This window comes from Gymnoscopelus braueri, assembly GCF_963280865.1.
Source record: "Gymnoscopelus braueri genome assembly, chromosome: 13".
Classification (NCBI taxonomy): domain Eukaryota; kingdom Metazoa; phylum Chordata; class Actinopteri; order Myctophiformes; family Myctophidae; genus Gymnoscopelus; species Gymnoscopelus braueri.
Window position 1 is genome coordinate 1,166,196 of NC_137615.1, and position 17,500 is coordinate 1,183,695.

Here is a 17,500-nt window from a genome sequence, read left to right on the forward strand (position 1 = left end):
CTGAACAGTCTGCAGTGTGAACAGTGTGAACAGTCTGCAGTGTGAACAGTGTGAACAGTCTGCAGTGTGAACAGTCTGCAGTGTGAACAGTGTGAACAGTCTGCAGTGTGAACAGTGTGAACAGTCTGCAGTGTGAACAGTGTGAACAGTCTGCAGTGTGAACAGTCTGCAGTGTGAACAGTGTGAACAGTCTGCAGTGTGAACAGTCTGCAGTGTGAACAGTCTGTAGTGTGAACAGTCGGCCTAAAGATGGGATTTGAGAAATAAATGGGATTTGACTGGATTTGACTGCAGTCTAAAAGAGGCCATAATAGAGTCTGGAACTACTGTCACAACCACAGACTTTCGTGTCATTCATTGTAAGGTCTAGGTCTTGCATTTCTATGTATTGTTACCTGGTCTAGTTTTCTTGGTTCTATGTTTGTTTGCTCCAGCTGTACTCATGCTTGTAGATCTGCTATTTTGGGGGGAAAAGTCGTGAAAGTGTGTGCAAATCTTTGAATAAATATATTTTTAAAACTGTTACAGCTTCTGGGGGTCCCTGGAACTAAATATTTTGAGATGGGGGTCCACGGCCAAATACATGTTTGAGAACCACTGATATTATAGCAACATGCGTTAGGAGTAGTGTTAAACACCTCGATTCCCGGGATGCGGGAATCCCGGGAATTCGAGGTTATGTACCATCCCGGGAATTGACTTCGGTTCCCGGGGTCCCGTTGTTTTGTTTTTTTCTTGTTAGAAATTAGTACTAATTGTAGAAAGGCTGCGGACAGATACAGCGCGGAGGCAATTGACAATTAGGCTGCCTGCCACCACATTATCCTCGCCAACCGTGCAAGCATGGCGGCTCCTTCAGGCTCAGCTGTGTGGAAGGATTTTACTAAAATAAATGACGGAGAGGCTAAATGCAATAAATGCAAAAAAATATTAAAGTGCACGGGAGGGTCAACCAGTGGTTTGGCTAGACACATGGCCACCCACAGGTCGGGCAGCGGAGCTGGCGAGAGCCGTGAGACAAGCGACGCTGGGCCTTCTGGTAGCAAACAAATGAAACTCGACTCCTACTTCGGTGCAAAGAAAACACTCGATGTGATTCTGGCCGAGCTTGCCGCGCTGGATGGATTTTCATTCAATGCTATCGCAAAGAGTGCATATCTCCGACATGCCCTGGAGAATGACGGCCACAAGTTGCCAACAAACCCAGACTTGATAGCACAGAAGGTGCAGGCCTTTGCGGCGGAGCAACAGAGCCATCTGGTCGATGCCTTTAAAATGATGATACGCAGCAACACGGGTGTTCGTTTCTCGCTTACAATGGATGAATATACCTCCCTACAAAACAAGCGATTTATGAACGTTAACCTGCACACTGAGGACGACCATTGGAACCTGGGGGTTTTCCGGATTGAGGGAAGCATGACGTCGGAGAGAGTGGTTGAGCTTATGAATGATAAACTTGCAATGTACTCCCTTAACATGGATGACCACATCGTGTGTGCCACCACCGACGGAGCCTCTGTGATGGTGAAGTATGGAAAACTGGTCCTACCTGAACACCAGCTGTGCTATTGCCACGCCATCCACCTGGCCGTTATGGATATACTCTACAACAAAAAAACTGACCAGGTTGCGAATGATGATACGAGTGATGATGATGATGAAGAGACAGGCTCTGAAGAAAATGTGGAGGAGCAGCGGCTGGCCAGAGTGAATTTACAGAGATCTGTGGACTAGGTGATTATGTTTAACTAACGTTGTTACACACCACGCATGTTTTATTATTTTATCACTCACGTCAGCCTATATTAGACCCATATTAATGTAATGCATTTTTTGCTATTTTCACCTATTAATAGTACAACTATCCCACCCAGGTTCGAAAGATTGCCAGACATTTCCGAAGGTCTCCTCGTTCCAACGAGATACTACAGGCTTACGTCAAAGAAGATTTGGGAAAAGAATTGAAGCTCCATCTAGACTGTCGCACAAGGTGGGACAGTATGAGTGACATGGTGGACCGTTACATTCTGCTGCATCGCTCCGTTTCCAAAGCACTGCTTGACGTCCAGCCAGCGCTGATTGTCAAAGATGATGAGTTAACCAGCCTTAAGGAATTAGCAAGTTGCGTCAAACCCTTGAAGATGGGAGTAAAAAAACTGTGCGAAAGAGGAACAAATCTTCTGAAGGCAGATGCCATTTTCAAGTTTATCCTTTCCGAGTTGGAGAAGCAGGACAGCTACATCTGTCAGGAGATGACGGAGGCCATCAGGACCAGATTCGGGGACAGGAGACAGAACAACATCATGTCTTTGTACAGGTAATGGCCCAGTCTATCATAGCGTGCACTGCTTCACTATTACCATAATAATGCTATAACCTACATGAATGAAATATAATATATTTAATGGATTGTAGGCCAGGGTTAAGCCTATATATTATCCTACTTGGATCCCATGTTAGCTTCCCTATTAATGCAGGTTCATATAATTACAACAATAATAATAATGCTAATAAAAAAATAAAAAATAATAATAATAGGCTAATTATTATTATTATTATTACTATAGCCTATTATTACTTTACATTATGAAAGCCCATATATGGGCTTTCATAATGTAATAATAGGCTAATTATTATTATTAATATTATTATAGCCTATTACTTTACATGAAAGCCCATAGGCTATATTTAACCTACACATTATTTGTTTAGGTACCTGCAAAACCCAGTCATTGTGACTACAGGAGATGTGCTGTTCGCTATGCCCACCAAAAATACTCTGGTGAAGACAGCACTCAGTCTCTGCGAGCGCCTGTTTTTAACAGGTGACACAGCAGAACCCCAACCACCTGATGAGGGAACGGAATCAGAAGAGCAGAGTCAGACTACCGTGAGCCTACAAGCCCACCTGCAGCAAGAAATAGATGCGTGCATGAAAGGCCCAGACTTTGAGGAAAAGACTGGGAATGACCTGCAGAAAATCCTTTCGAAGGAATTTGCGCTCTTCGAAGCAACCAAAGTTCGCCCCGAAAATCTCCAACGCCTCTACTTGGCTCTTGGGACCATTCAGCCAACATCCGTGGAAGCTGAGCGAGCCTTTTCAGTGTGTGGGCTTTTCATTACCAAACTGAGAAATAGACTGAGCGACAAATCAATCAATGCACTTTGCTTCCTCAAATTCCACTTCCTCAAATCCCGCAGGGAAGAGAAATAAAGTGTTGAGAATCAAGTGAGAATCAAGTGAGCCTGTTTAATTGCCTAATTTATTTTTGTTAGGCTATGTAGGCTACAGTAGGAGGCCAAGAATGTTAATTGTTCATTATTGTTATTATTGCTAGGAGGGAAATGTTTTTAATTGTTATTGTTATCATTATTATTTTTTCTATTTATTATTTAAAAATGTTTTTCGTTCAAGAAAAAGCTCAATATAGAACATACAATTTTCAGAAAACGTTTTTCGCTCAAGAAAAAGGTAAATAAAGTTCATTCAATGATCAGAAGTGTAAGTGTCATTATTTTTTCCTCATAATTTTACATTTGATATGTTCATATTTCGTTCATATAAAACGTTTTAAGCAATAAAATATCTACTCTGTTAAAAAAAATGAAGTATCTACATATAAACTGCATTTTAGAGTTTTTTTTTTTTTTCACCCCTTTAACGGGAATTCCCGGGAAGCCCGGGAAAAAGTCAGAAAATTCCCGGGAATGAAAATTTGCTATTTCCCGGAAAATGTTAAACACTAGTTAGGAGTTAGAAGACATTTGTAGAATCCCCCCAAAAGCAAAGATTTGAGTTAAAATGTTCACTTTAAAAATATATATAAGTATAACCCTATATTCAAAGATTTGCACACATTTTCAGATCTACAAGCTCATAGCGCTGCACTCGGTGCGTATTAATTAGAGGAGGTGCAGTGCATTGATTAGGAGGAGGAGGAGGAGGAGGAGGAGGTGCAGTACCAGTGATGTCCACAGCTCTCCTCCTGAACGTATTGATGACGGTTCCGTCTTTCCGTCGGAGGAGAGGAGAACTGCGTCGCTCTGCAACCTTCTGTTTGAGGCGGGACTTCACCTTTAAGTTAGGCTCCGACGCTGGGCGAGAGACACAGACACAGTGAGAGAGAGAGAGAGAGAGAGAGAGAGAGAGAGAGAGAGAGAGAGAGAGAGAGAGAGAGAGAGAGAGAGAGGCTCAGATTGCCTTCCAAACTGTGCAGGAGTTTGGTATCATTAGTGGTTGCCCGAAAGGGAAACCACACTAACTACACTTGCCGGATTTACTCTATACTAATATACACTGATGGTTCCCAAACTGGGGGTCTAGACCTCCAGGGGGGTCTAGACCTCCAGGGGGGTCTCCCATAATGTGCAACGTTGTTTTCTCACTCAACAGTAAGTGTAAACAGGGTTTCTGCACATTTATAAAGTTACAATGTAATGTCTTTTAAGACCTTTTTAATATCAAATTGGCCAAATTGTCAAATATTACGTAAGAAAGAGAAAAACATTGTGAAAATAGCCGATCTACAAGCTCACAACGTTGTGAGCTTGTAGATCGGCTATTTTCATTTACATTTTCTGTAGAAGCGCGTCAAACTAAATGTAATGCCTACAATTCCAAGTGCTTGTCAGGGTGGGGGGTCCCCAGTTCAAATATGATTATTCTGGGGGGTCCCCAGTTCAAATATGATTATTCTGGGGGGTCCCCAGTTCAAATATGATTATTCTGGGGGTCCCCAGTTCAAATATGATTATTCTGGGGGGTACCCAGTTCAAATATGATTATTCTGGGGGGTACCCAGTTCAAATATGATTATTCTGGGGGGTCCCCAGTTCAAATATGATTATTCTGGGGGGTACCCAGTTCAAATATGATTATTCTGGGGGGTACCCAGTTCAAATATGATTATTCTGGGGGGTCCCCAGTTCAAATATGATTATTTTGGGGGGTACCCAATTCAAATATGATTATTTTGGGGGGTACCCAGTTCAAATATGATTATTCTGGGGGGTACCCAGTTCAAATATGATTATTCTGGGGGGTACCCAGTTCAAATATGATTATTTTGGGGGGTCACGTCCTGAAAAGTTTGGGAACCCTTGCTATACACTATACTTTTGCGGCACACACTCGAGCCATATGTCAAATCGGCCGTCATCAGGAATCGAGTGATTGCATTTTGCTAAGAGATACGTTGTATAGTTTAATTGTTATTAATTTATTAGTGAATAACATTTCCCCTTTGACTTATAATGGGAAAATGCAAAGACTCCCATTCAAGTATTTTTCTACAGTTACAATACTTGGAGGTTCATTTCGTATGTAGTCCAGTGGCCTACATACGAAAATTATAACACCAGTCGGCCTTATGGTGGCGCTATAACAGTCCACCTTACATTTCAGCCTTCAACTCTTGAACCGTAGGTCGTAGAATCAAAATTATTTTAGAATTGTCTTCAAAACACACTTTTTGCTCCTCCTCCTACAGATGTTGTCCAAATGTCACATGATCGGTACACATGATCCCTGGACCCATGTGATAGAAATATATAAGCGGTATTGTGCTCAACACATTTTTTGGGGGGATCAATCCTCTCAAAATGAAATACAAGTGATCTCAGGAGTGCCTTGACAACGTAATCGGCTTGCAAAATGTGTGGGAGGGGCCTATTTCTTAAACAAAACGCCATATATCATGAACGCAGGGTCCGATCAGCAACTCATTTGAATTGCAACCCACGACTCGCGTCGGTGCAACCACACTTGCAATTTCCCAAAATTGCGCCTTTCTACTTATTAGTTATTATTTACTATTATTATTATTATTGTGGGATCGCTTTAGTACTTTACTTTAGTACTTTCTAGTGTGATACTATCAACATTCTTAGCGATCCCACACTGTTTCTTCAGGAACAGTACTTTCTAGTTACTATTATTATTATTCCGCCCGTTTTTTGATTGGTCAAGCTTCACGTGACATCACAATATGTAATATAAATAGGTAAGACAGAATTAATCAGGAACAGTACTTTCTAGTGTGATACTATCAACATTCTTAGCGATCCCACACTGTTTCTTCAGGAACAGTACTTTCTAGTTATTACAAGTAAGACGCGCGAACGCGGTAAGCGAACGCAGCTCGAAAACTAAGGCGTTTAAAAAAAAAAAAATACCAAAAAATTCTGCGTTAAAAGGAGCATCTTAGAAAAATAAAAATTCACCCCAAATTTTTTTTGAATGTTTTTGAACAATTCAACAAAGTGTTTGAAGTGCCTGTTTCACCCACTTCCGGGGGAAGGAGCCAAAATCCGAGGCCGAAGTATTTGTTCGTAGACCCCGACTTAGGGGGTAGAAAAAGTTTCGGAGCGATTCGGACTTTTCATTTAACATGGGGTTTCAATGGGGAGTTTTTAGGAGCCTTCTCCGGGGCGTGGCTTCAACGCAACCTTGACAGGTGTGTTCAGTTTTCAAAGACCTTTCATTTGATGTATGGTACGTCTATATTGGACATTTACTTGGCTGCACACAGCTGCACATAGGCAGTGCACACAGACACACAGACACGCAGACACACACACAAGCCAAGCACGGTTTCATAGTAAGCTCCACTTGCGCGGAGGCGCGCCTTCGGCGCGCCTCCTTCCGCTGCGTTCGCAATTATTATTATTATTATTATATTATTCATGTTCTCACCAGTCTTCCGTAGAGGGAAGTCGTCTCGGCTCTCATAGTTGCCCAGCAGGGGGGGCAGTTGGTAGGAAGAGCCCTGATCCAACGCTGTGCCCCTGAAACACGCGCGCGCACACACACACACACGCACACACACACACACACACACGCACACACACACACACACACACACACACACACACGCACAAACACACACACAAATATAAAACCATCAGTACTAGAGGTCCTGGTAGGACATAAAACGATAGTTACGTATGTAACTATCGTTCTATGAGTCCCGAATGACCGCCAGAGGCGGTGCTTAAAGCACTGATTGTTGGTATACAATACTCGAAATGTGCATGCGCGAAGGGAACTATTCAGTGCTTTAAGCACTGCCTCTGGCGGTTAGCAGGGACGAAATAGAACCATCAGTAGTAGAGGTCCTGGTAGGACATAAAACCATCAGTACTAGAGGTCCTGGTAGGACATAGAACCATCAGTACTAGAGGTCCTGGTAGGACATAAAACCATCAGTACTAGAGGTCCTGGTAGGACATAAAACCATCAGTACTAGAGGTCCTAGTAGGACATAAAACCATCAGTACTAGAGGTCCTGGTAGGAGATAAAACCATCAGTACTAGAGGTCCTAGTAGGACATAAAACCATCAGTACTAGAGGTCCTGGTAGGACATAAAACCATCAGTACTAGAGGTCCTGGTAGGACATAAAACCATCAGTACTAGAGGTCCTGGTAGGACATAAAACCATCAGTACTAGAGGTCCTGGTAGGACATAAAACCATCAGTACTAGAGGTCCTGGTAGGACATAAAACCATCAGTACTAGAGGTCCTGGTAGGACATAAAACCATCAGTACTAGAGGTCCTGGTAGGACATAAAACCATCAGTACTAGAGGTCCTGGTAGGACATAAAACCATCAGTACTAGAGGTCCTGGTAGGACATAAAACCATCAGTACTAGAGGTCCTGGTAGGACATAAAACCATCAGTACTAGAGGTCCTGGTAGCTAGAAATGGTAATTGGTAATAGTAATTAGTCCTATTAACCCATTAAAACCGGAAAAGCATCTGTGTCATTTTATAGTTTAGTTATATACCGTATAGAGCACATTGGTTGGCTATTACAAAATATATATATATATACAAGCTCAGTAGATCTGCTATTTTTGAAAAATCATTAATATTTGTGCAAATCTTTGAATATCTTTTTTAAAGCGAAAATTATTTACTCAAATCTTTGATTCCTGGGGTCCCTGGAACAAAACATTTTGAGGTGGGGGTCCGTGGCCAAATACATTTAATTTTAGGGGTCCTTGACATGAAAAAGTTTGAGAACCACTGATATTATAACAACATATTATTTTTCTGAAAACTGTTAAGATTTAGAAGACATTAAATGTCTTCTAAATCCTAACAGTTTTCTGAAAAACAATATACAATGGGCCTCAGGTCAGGGTTAGGGTTAAGGGTCAGGGTTCATTAGTAATGGTTCTTACCAACAGTTGTGGTTGTAGGAATGGTTCAGTCCAACCGGGTCCTTTTTATTGAGTAGAAACTCCTGTAGTTTTAGTTTGACTTCAGTACTGGCTATGGCACCTAGAGAGACACACACACACACACACACACACACACACACACACACACACACACACACACACACACACACACACACACACACACACACACACACACACACACACACACACACACACACACACACACACACACACACACACACACACACACACACACACACACACACACACACACACACACACACACACACACACACACACACACACACACAGTTAGTATGGAGGGGAATTAAGTTTGCAGGTGAATTAATCATCTTTAAAAAAAGAGGTCTATCTCATATTTTCCAGTGTGAAAGTAGGGTTATAGGTCTAAGCTCAGATCAAATGTCAGGGGTCAAAGGGTCACAGGTTTCATTGCTAGAGGAACTAATTTAGTTTAGTGTTGAGAACAGTGTTCATGTGTTTAGTTTAGTGTTGAGAACAGTGTTCATGTGTTTAGTTTAGTGTTGAGAACAGTGTTCATGTGTTTAGTTTAGTGTTGAGAACGGTGTTCATGTGTTTAGTTTAGTGTTGAGAACGGTGTTCATGTGTTTAGTTTAGTGTTGAGAACGGTGTTCATGTGTTTAGTTTAGTGTTGAGAACGGTGTTCATGTGTTTAGTTTAGTGTTGAGAACAGTGTTCATGTGTTTAGTTTAGTGTTGAGAACAGTGTTCATGTGTTTAGTTTAGTGTTGAGAACAGTGTTCATGTGTTTAGTTTAGTGTTGAGAACAGTGTTCATGTGTTTAGTTTAGTGTTGAGAACAGTGTTCATGTGTTTAGTTTAGTGTTGAGAACAGTGTTCATGTGTTTAGTTTAGTGTTGAGAACAGTGTTCATGTGTTTAGTTTAGTGTTGAGAACAGTGTTCATGTCGTCCACTAAAAATATGTCTACTTTTTTTTACAAAAACTAAAACTACAAAACTAAGCTATGACTAAATATGTTGACAATTTAGTCAACAAATACAACCTAGACTAAAATGTTATGGACTAATAAATGAGTTTAATAGTTTAGGCCACATAACATACATATACACAACAATTCAAATCATTGCATTAAATAAAATAAAAAATAAAAACAAATCAGCAATGAGCTCAATATAAATATAATATATAATATATAATATATGGGAATCGGTATCGGCCGATATGACCCTGCAAATAATCGGAGATCAGATATGGTATGCTATACTAGTAAACTTAGTCTCTTGTGTTTTGTCTTTGTTTCTCAGTAATAATAACTGTTGTTATTAGTAGTATATGCTGTATGTATATATATTAGTATATAATACTTACTCTCTTGTGTTTTGTCTTTGTTTCTCAGTAATAATAACTGTTGTTGGAGTCTTTGTTTTTCTTGCTCTTCATTTATATGTTGTTCTGCTTTTCTTTTCTGCTCCACTTCCTGCTGTCTCTTCACCGCCATCAACTCCTGTTGGTGCTGCACACACACACAAACATTACACACTACGCACGCACACACACACACACACACACACACACACACACACACACACACACACACACACACACACACACACACACACACACACACACACACACACACACACACACACACACACACACACACACACACACCTGAGGTGCTCCTGCAGCTGGACCTGGTGCTGTCGGGTCAGAACGTCGTGTTGTTTCTGGAACTCGGCGAACAGAAGCTGTTTCTGGATCTGCTGCTGCTGTTTCAACACAACCAGGTCCTGCTGGAGCTGCTGCTCCCTGTGGACAGCTTCTGGTACTACACCATCTGACACGCCTAGAGAGAGGAGAGGAGACGTTACATACAATATGATACACCTAGAGAGAGGAGAGGAGAGTTTACATACAATATGATACGCCTAGAGAGAGGAGAGGAGAGGTTACATACAATATGATACACCTAGAGAGAGGAGAGGAGACGTTACATACAATATGATACACCTAGAGAGAGGAGAGGAGACGTTACATACAATATGATACACCTAGAGAGAGGAGAGGAGACGTTACATACAATATGATACGCCTAGAGAGAGGAGAGGAGACGTTACATACAATATGATACACCTAGAGAGAGGAGAGGAGACGTTACATACAATATGATACACCTAGAGAGAGGAGAGGAGAGGTTACATACAATATGATACACCTAGAGAGAGGAGAGGAGACGTTACATACAATATGATACACCTAGAGAGAGGAGAGGAGAGGTTACATACAATATGATACACCTAGAGAGAGGAGAGGAGAGGTTACATACAATATGATACACCTAGAGAGAGGAGAGGAGACGTTACATACAATATGATACACCTAGAGAGAGGAGAGGAGAGGTTACATACAATATGATACACCTAGAGAGAGGAGAGGAGACGTTACATACAATATGATACACCTAGAGAGAGGAGAGGAGAGGTTACATACAATATGATACACCTAGAGAGAGGAGAGGAGACGTTACGTATATATTAGTCTGGAATCTCTGTATTTCCGAGCGGCAAATTGAAAAAATGTCCCTGGTGATAAATGTTAGGAATCTGCTGTACCTTCACACCATAAAGATAAGGTCTAAGTACATCATAAATAATCTGCTGTACCTTCACACCATAAAGATAAGGTCTAAGTACATCATAAATAATCAGCTGTACCTTCACACCATAAAGATAAGGTCTAAGTACATCATAAATAATCTGCTGTACCTTCACACCATAAAGATAAGGTATAAGTACATCATAAATAACCAAGGTGCAAATTCAGGATTCTGTTGAAATGAGGAGTTAATACCCTTGAATAAGACTCTACACAGGTGATTTGCAATTGTCCTAAAATCTAAGTTTACAATTATTTATGAACCTATGAAATAATCAGAATGAATGATCAAACAAGCAGATGATACAATACCAATCATTAGTACATCAGAGCTCTGACACATGTGATGAACAGTGGCAGGGCCAGAGGTCTGCACACTTTTCTCTTTCCCTCCAAAGCCTTTTGTATTTTGTACACATTATAATATCAACAGTTATCAGAAGGAGTCGCTATTGATCCATCGTTGGGGAAGAGCTGACGGCTCCCTCCCTGACCTTGGCTCTTCATGCATTGTTCAGGTTACCTGTGGAATGCATCCTCCCTACTTGGGGTGCAGATAACTCTCTATGCAACTACTGTCTGGATGAGTTGGCCGGGCACTGGGAGTAATATGTTGAGTGTCTGTTTACTGGGGAAAAAAAACAACCTCCTCTTGTGTGTTGGGTTGGCTAGTGAGGCGCGTCCTAGTGAGACCTGACAGAATGGCTTTCATTCGTGTGCATACTGGTTCTTATCAGTGTGAAGTCGTCCGTTAAGGGGTCTATAGAGCCGTTCCATTTTGTTCTCAGCCCATAGGTTGAGAACCAATGTACCATACGGAAGCCAGCCAATCAGAGTCAATACGACTATCCGTTGTAGAAAGAGTATATAAACTCACCTCCTCCTTCAACTCCTCCTCTTCCTGTTCCTCCTGCATCACTTCCTGTTCCCAACGACACCTTGACCTCTACTACGAGAGAGAGAGAGAGAGAGAGAGAGAGAGAGAGAGAGAGAGAGAGAGAGAGAGAGAGAGAGAGAGAGAGAGCAGACAGACAGACAGACAGACAGACAGACAGAGAGAGAGAGAGATACATATTAATAAGAACCTGGTTCTTCTACATATTAATAAGAACCTGGTTCATCTACTTATTAATAAGAACCTGGTTCATCTACTTATTAATAAGAACCTGGTTCATCTACTTATTAATAAGAACCTGGTTCATCTACATATTAATAAGAACCTGGTTCATCTACTTATTAATAAGAACCTGGTTCATCTACTTATTAATAAGAACCTGGTTCATCTACTTATTAATAAGAACCTGGTTCATCTACTTATTAATAAGAACCTGGTTCATCTACATATTAATAAGAACCTGGTTCATCTACATATTAATAAGAACCTGGTTCTTCTACATATTAATAAGAACCTGGTTCATCTACTTATTAATAAGAACCTGGTTCATCTACATATTAATAACAACCCAACACAACACAACAGCCTATCTTTACAGCGCTGAGACTAAAAATGGAATGTGTGTGTGTGTGTGTGTGTGTGTGTGTGTGTGTGTGTGTGTGTGTGTGTGTGTGTGTGTGTGTGTGTGTGTGTGTGTGTGTGTGTGTGTGTGTGTGTGAGAGACACAACACAGACACATGCGTCATCATGAAATACCTCAATGTTTGTTCAGGTAATTTACACACACACACACACACACACACGACCACAGTGCCATGGCTGTGTGTATGTGTGTGTGTGTGTGTATGGGTCTTTTTTTCTCTCTTTTTTACTAGACTATAAATGTTGAGATTGACGTCAGAGAGCTGCTGCTTTGGAATGCTAAGCAAACACACACACACACACACACACACACACAATCCTCTTATCGTTTTGTGTTTTTTGGTAAAATAACTGGATCCATAAATCCTAACATAACATAACACTAGTTATGTCATAGTGTGATATTTATATCCATAAAATAACGTCCTATAGATCACTCTACAGCTCCACACAGAGGCATCAACAGTAGCAGATCTACAAGCTCTAAACGCAGCTCTAAACATTTTAATCAAACATATTTTACAATTTGTGTCCGATAGGCCCCCCCCCCCAAAAAAAACTCTGCCTACACTCTGTCTTATATCATCTGACTATATGGACAATGTTTAACCACTTCTTAAAGTAGATAGTTTGTTGTTTACTTTTGATGCAGTATAATGGTCACTGCCCCCCCCCCTCCCCTCCCCCCCCCCCTGAACCACAGGTTGAGTGAGAACCTCTGCTTCAGATGGTCAGCCAACATGATGTAACATGAACACAGATGTCTTCCTGCTGCCACCTGCTGTTCATACAGGGAACTGTCTGTCTGCTGTTCATACAGGGAACTGTCTGTCTGCTGTTCATACAGAGAACTGTCTGTCTGCTGTTCATACAGAGAACTGTCTGTCTGCTGTTCATACAGAGAACTGTCTGTCTGCTGTTCATACAGAGAACTGTCTGTCTGCTGTTCATACAGGGAACTGTCTGTCTGCTGTTCATACAGAGAACTGTCTGTCTGCTGTTCATACAGAGAACTGTCTGTCTGCTGTTCATACAGAGAACTGTCTGTCTGCTGTTCATACAGGGAACTGTCTGTCTGCTGTTCATACAGAGAACTGTCTGTCTGCTGTTCATACAGAGAACTGTCTGTCTGCTGTTCATACAGAGAACTGTCTGTCTGCTGTTCATACAGGGAACTGTCTGTCTGCTGTTCATACAAGGAACTGTCTGTCTGCTGTTCATACAGAGAACTGTCTGTCTGCTGTTCATACAGAGAACTGTCTGTCTGCTGTTCATACAGAGAACTGTCTGTCTGCTGTTCATACAGGGAACTGTCTGTCTGCTGTTCATACAGGGAACTGTCTGTCTGCTGTTCATACAGAGAACTGTCTGTCTGCTGTTCATACAAGGAACTGTCTGTCTGCTGTTCATACAGAGAACTGTCTGTCTGCTGTTCATACAGAGAACTGTCTGTCTGCTGTTCATACAGAGAACTGTCTGTCTGCTGTTCATACAGGGAACTGTCTGTCTGCTGTTCATACAGGGAACTGTCTGTCTGCTGTTCATACAGAGAACTGTCTGTCTGCTGTTCATACAGAGAACTGTCTGTCTGCTGTTCATACAGGGAACTGTCTGTCTGCTGTTCATACAGAGAACTGTCTGTCTGCTGTTCATACAGGGAACTGTCTGTCTGCTGTTCATACAGGGAACTGTCTGTCTGCTGTTCATACAGAGAACTGTCTGTCTGCTGTTCATACAGGGAACTGTCTGTCTGCTGTTCATAGAGAGAACTGTCTGTCTGCTGTTCATACAGGGAACTGTCTGTCTGCTGTTCATACAGGGAACTGTCTGTCTGCTGTTCATACAGGGAACTATTGTAAAACATAAAACCAGTGTAGCTTAAAAACCGAGTGCCGCGCTATGAGCTTGTAGATCTGCATTTTATTTATTAAAAAAAAAAATTATATGTATTTGACCGCGGACCCCCAACTCAAAAAGATTTTCAAGATTTTTCAAAAATAGCAGATCTACAAGCTCGTTATGAGCTTGTAGATCTGCTATTTTTGAATAGCCAAAGTATAAAATAATGGTTAAAGGTAGTTTATTTATTTCGGTCATGATTATTATTATTTTTTAAACAAAGCAGTTGAATATACAGCACAACTTAGTCAACATGATGACTATTTGGCCAAAGTGGTTACACAGATACGTTCCTGGTTTTAGATAATAAAATGAATAATTAATAATAAAACACAGATACGTTCCTGGTTTTAGATAATAAAATGAATAATTAATAATAAAACACAGATACGTTCCTGGTTTTAGATAATAAAATGAATAATTAATAATAAAACACAGATACGTTCCTGGTTTTAGATAATACAATTAATAATTAATAATAAAACACAGATACGTTCCTGGTTTTAGATAATAAAATGAATAATTAATAATAAAACACAGATGCGTTCCTGGTTTTAGATAATAAAATGAATAATTAATAATAAAATACAGATACGTTCCTGGTTTTAGATAATATAATGAATAATTAATAATAAAATACAGATACGTTCCTGGTTTTAGATAATACAATTAATAATTAATAATAAAATACAGATACGTTCCTGGTTTTAGATAATAAAATGAATAATTAATAATAAAACACAGATACGTTCCTGGTTTTAGATAATATAATGAATAATTAATAATAAAATACAGATACGTTCCTGGTTTTAGATAATATAATGAATAATTAATAATAAAACACAGATACGTTCCTGGTTTTAGATAATATAATGAATAATTAATAATAAAACACAGATACGTTCCTGGTTTTAGATAATAAAATGAATAATTAATAATAAAATACAGATACGTTCCTGGTTTTAGATAATATAATGAATAATTAATAACAAAACACAGATACGTTCCTGTTTTAGATAATATAATGAATAATTAATAATAAAATACAGATACGTTCCTGGTTTTAGATAATAAAATGAATAATTAATAATAAAACACAGATACGTTCCTGGTTTTAGATAATATAATGAATAATTAATAATAAAACACAGATACGTTCCTGGTTTTAGATAATATAATGAATAATTAATAATAAAACACAGATACGTTCCTGTTTTAGATAATATAATGAATAATTAATAATAAAATACAGATACGTTCCTGGTTTTAGATAATAAAATGAATAATTAATAATAAAATACAGATACGTTCCTGGTTTTAGATAATAAAATGAATAATTAATAATAAAATACAGATACGTTCCTGGTTTTAGATAATATAATGAATAATTAATAATAAAACACAGATACGTTCCTGGTTTTAGATAATATAATGAATAATTAATAATAAAACACAGATACGTTCCTGGTTTTAGATAATAAAATGAATAATTAATAATAAAACACAGATACGTTCCTGGTTTTAGATAATAAAATGAATAATTAATAATAAAACACAGATACGTTCCTGGTTTTAGATAATATAATGAATAATTAATAATAAAATACAGATACGTTCCTGGTTTTAGATAATAAAATGAATAATTAATAATAAAACACAGATACGTTCCTGGTTTTAGATAATATAATGAATAATTAATAATAAAACACAGATACGTTCCTGGTTTTAGATAATATAATGAATAATTAATAATAAAACACAGATACGTTCCTGTTTTAGATAATATAATGAATAATTAATAATAAAATACAGATACGTTCCTGGTTTTAGATAATATAATGAATAATTAATAATAAAATACAGATACGTTCCTGGTTTTAGATAATAAAATGAATAATTAATAATAAAATACAGATACGTTCCTGGTTTTAGATAATAAAATGAATAATTAATAATAAAACACAGATACGTTCCTGGTTTTAGATAACATAATGAATAATTAATAATAAAACACAGATACGTTCCTGGTTTTAGATAATATAATGAATAATTAATAATAAAATACAGATACGTTCCTGGTTTTAGATAATATAATGAATAATTAATAATAAAATACAGATACGTTCCTGGTTTTAGATAATATAATGAATAATTAATAATAAAATACAGATACGTTCCTGGTTTTAGATAATAAAATGAATAATTAATAATAAAACACAGATACGTTCCTGGTTTTAGATAATACAATGAATAATTAATAATAAAACACAGATACGTTCCTGGTTTTAGATAATAAAATGAATAATTAATAATAAAACACAGATACGTTCCTGGTTTTAGATAATATAATGAATAATTAATAATAAAATACAGATACGTTCCTGGTTTTAGATAATAAAATGAATAATTAATAATAAAATACAGATACGTTCCTGGTTTTAGATAATAAAATGAATAATTAATAATAAAATACAGATACGTTCCTGGTTTTAGATAATAAAATGAATAATTAATAATAAAACACAGATACGTTCCTGGTTTTAGATAATATAATGAATAATTAATAATAAAATACAGATACGTTCCTGGTTTTAGATAATATAATGAATAATTAATAATAAAACACAGATACGTTCCTGGTTTTAGATAATACAATTAATAATTAATAATAAAATACAGATACGTTCCTGGTTTTAGATAATAAAATGAATAATTAATAATAAAATACAGATACGTTCCTGGTTTTAGATAATATAATGAATAATTAATAATAAAATACAGATACGCTCCTGGTTTTAGATAATATAATGAATAATTAATAATAAAATACAGATACGTTCCTGGTTTTAGATAATAAAATGAATAATTAATAATAAAATACAGATACGTTCCTGGTTTTAGATAATACAATTAATAATTAATAATAAAATACAGATACGTTCCTGGTTTTAGATAATACAATTAATAATTAATAATAAAACACAGATACGTTCCTGGTTTTAGATAATATAATTAATAATTAATAATAAAACACAGATACGTTCCTGGTTTTAGATAATATAATTAATAATTAATAATAAAATACAGATACGTTCCTGGTTTTAGATAATATAATGAATAATTAATAATAAAACACAGATACGTTCCTGGTTTTAGATAATAAAATGAATAATTAATAATAAAATACAGATACGTTCCTGGTTTTAGATAATA

General features: G+C 37.9%; 1 protein-coding gene across 1 annotated transcript in view; it reads right to left on the reverse strand.

The window, feature by feature from the left end:
* hdac5 (histone deacetylase 5) overlaps positions 1 to 17,500 on the reverse strand; it is a 66,117-nt gene that overhangs the window by 46,435 nt on the left and 2,182 nt on the right. Inside the window, 6 exon segments of the mRNA XM_080447068.1 lie at positions 3,967 to 4,098; positions 6,698 to 6,789; positions 8,194 to 8,293; positions 9,565 to 9,709; positions 9,867 to 10,042; positions 11,729 to 11,800. Of these exon segments, the coding sequence (XP_080303194.1) occupies positions 3,967 to 4,098; positions 6,698 to 6,789; positions 8,194 to 8,293; positions 9,565 to 9,709; positions 9,867 to 10,042; positions 11,729 to 11,800 (717 nt within the window).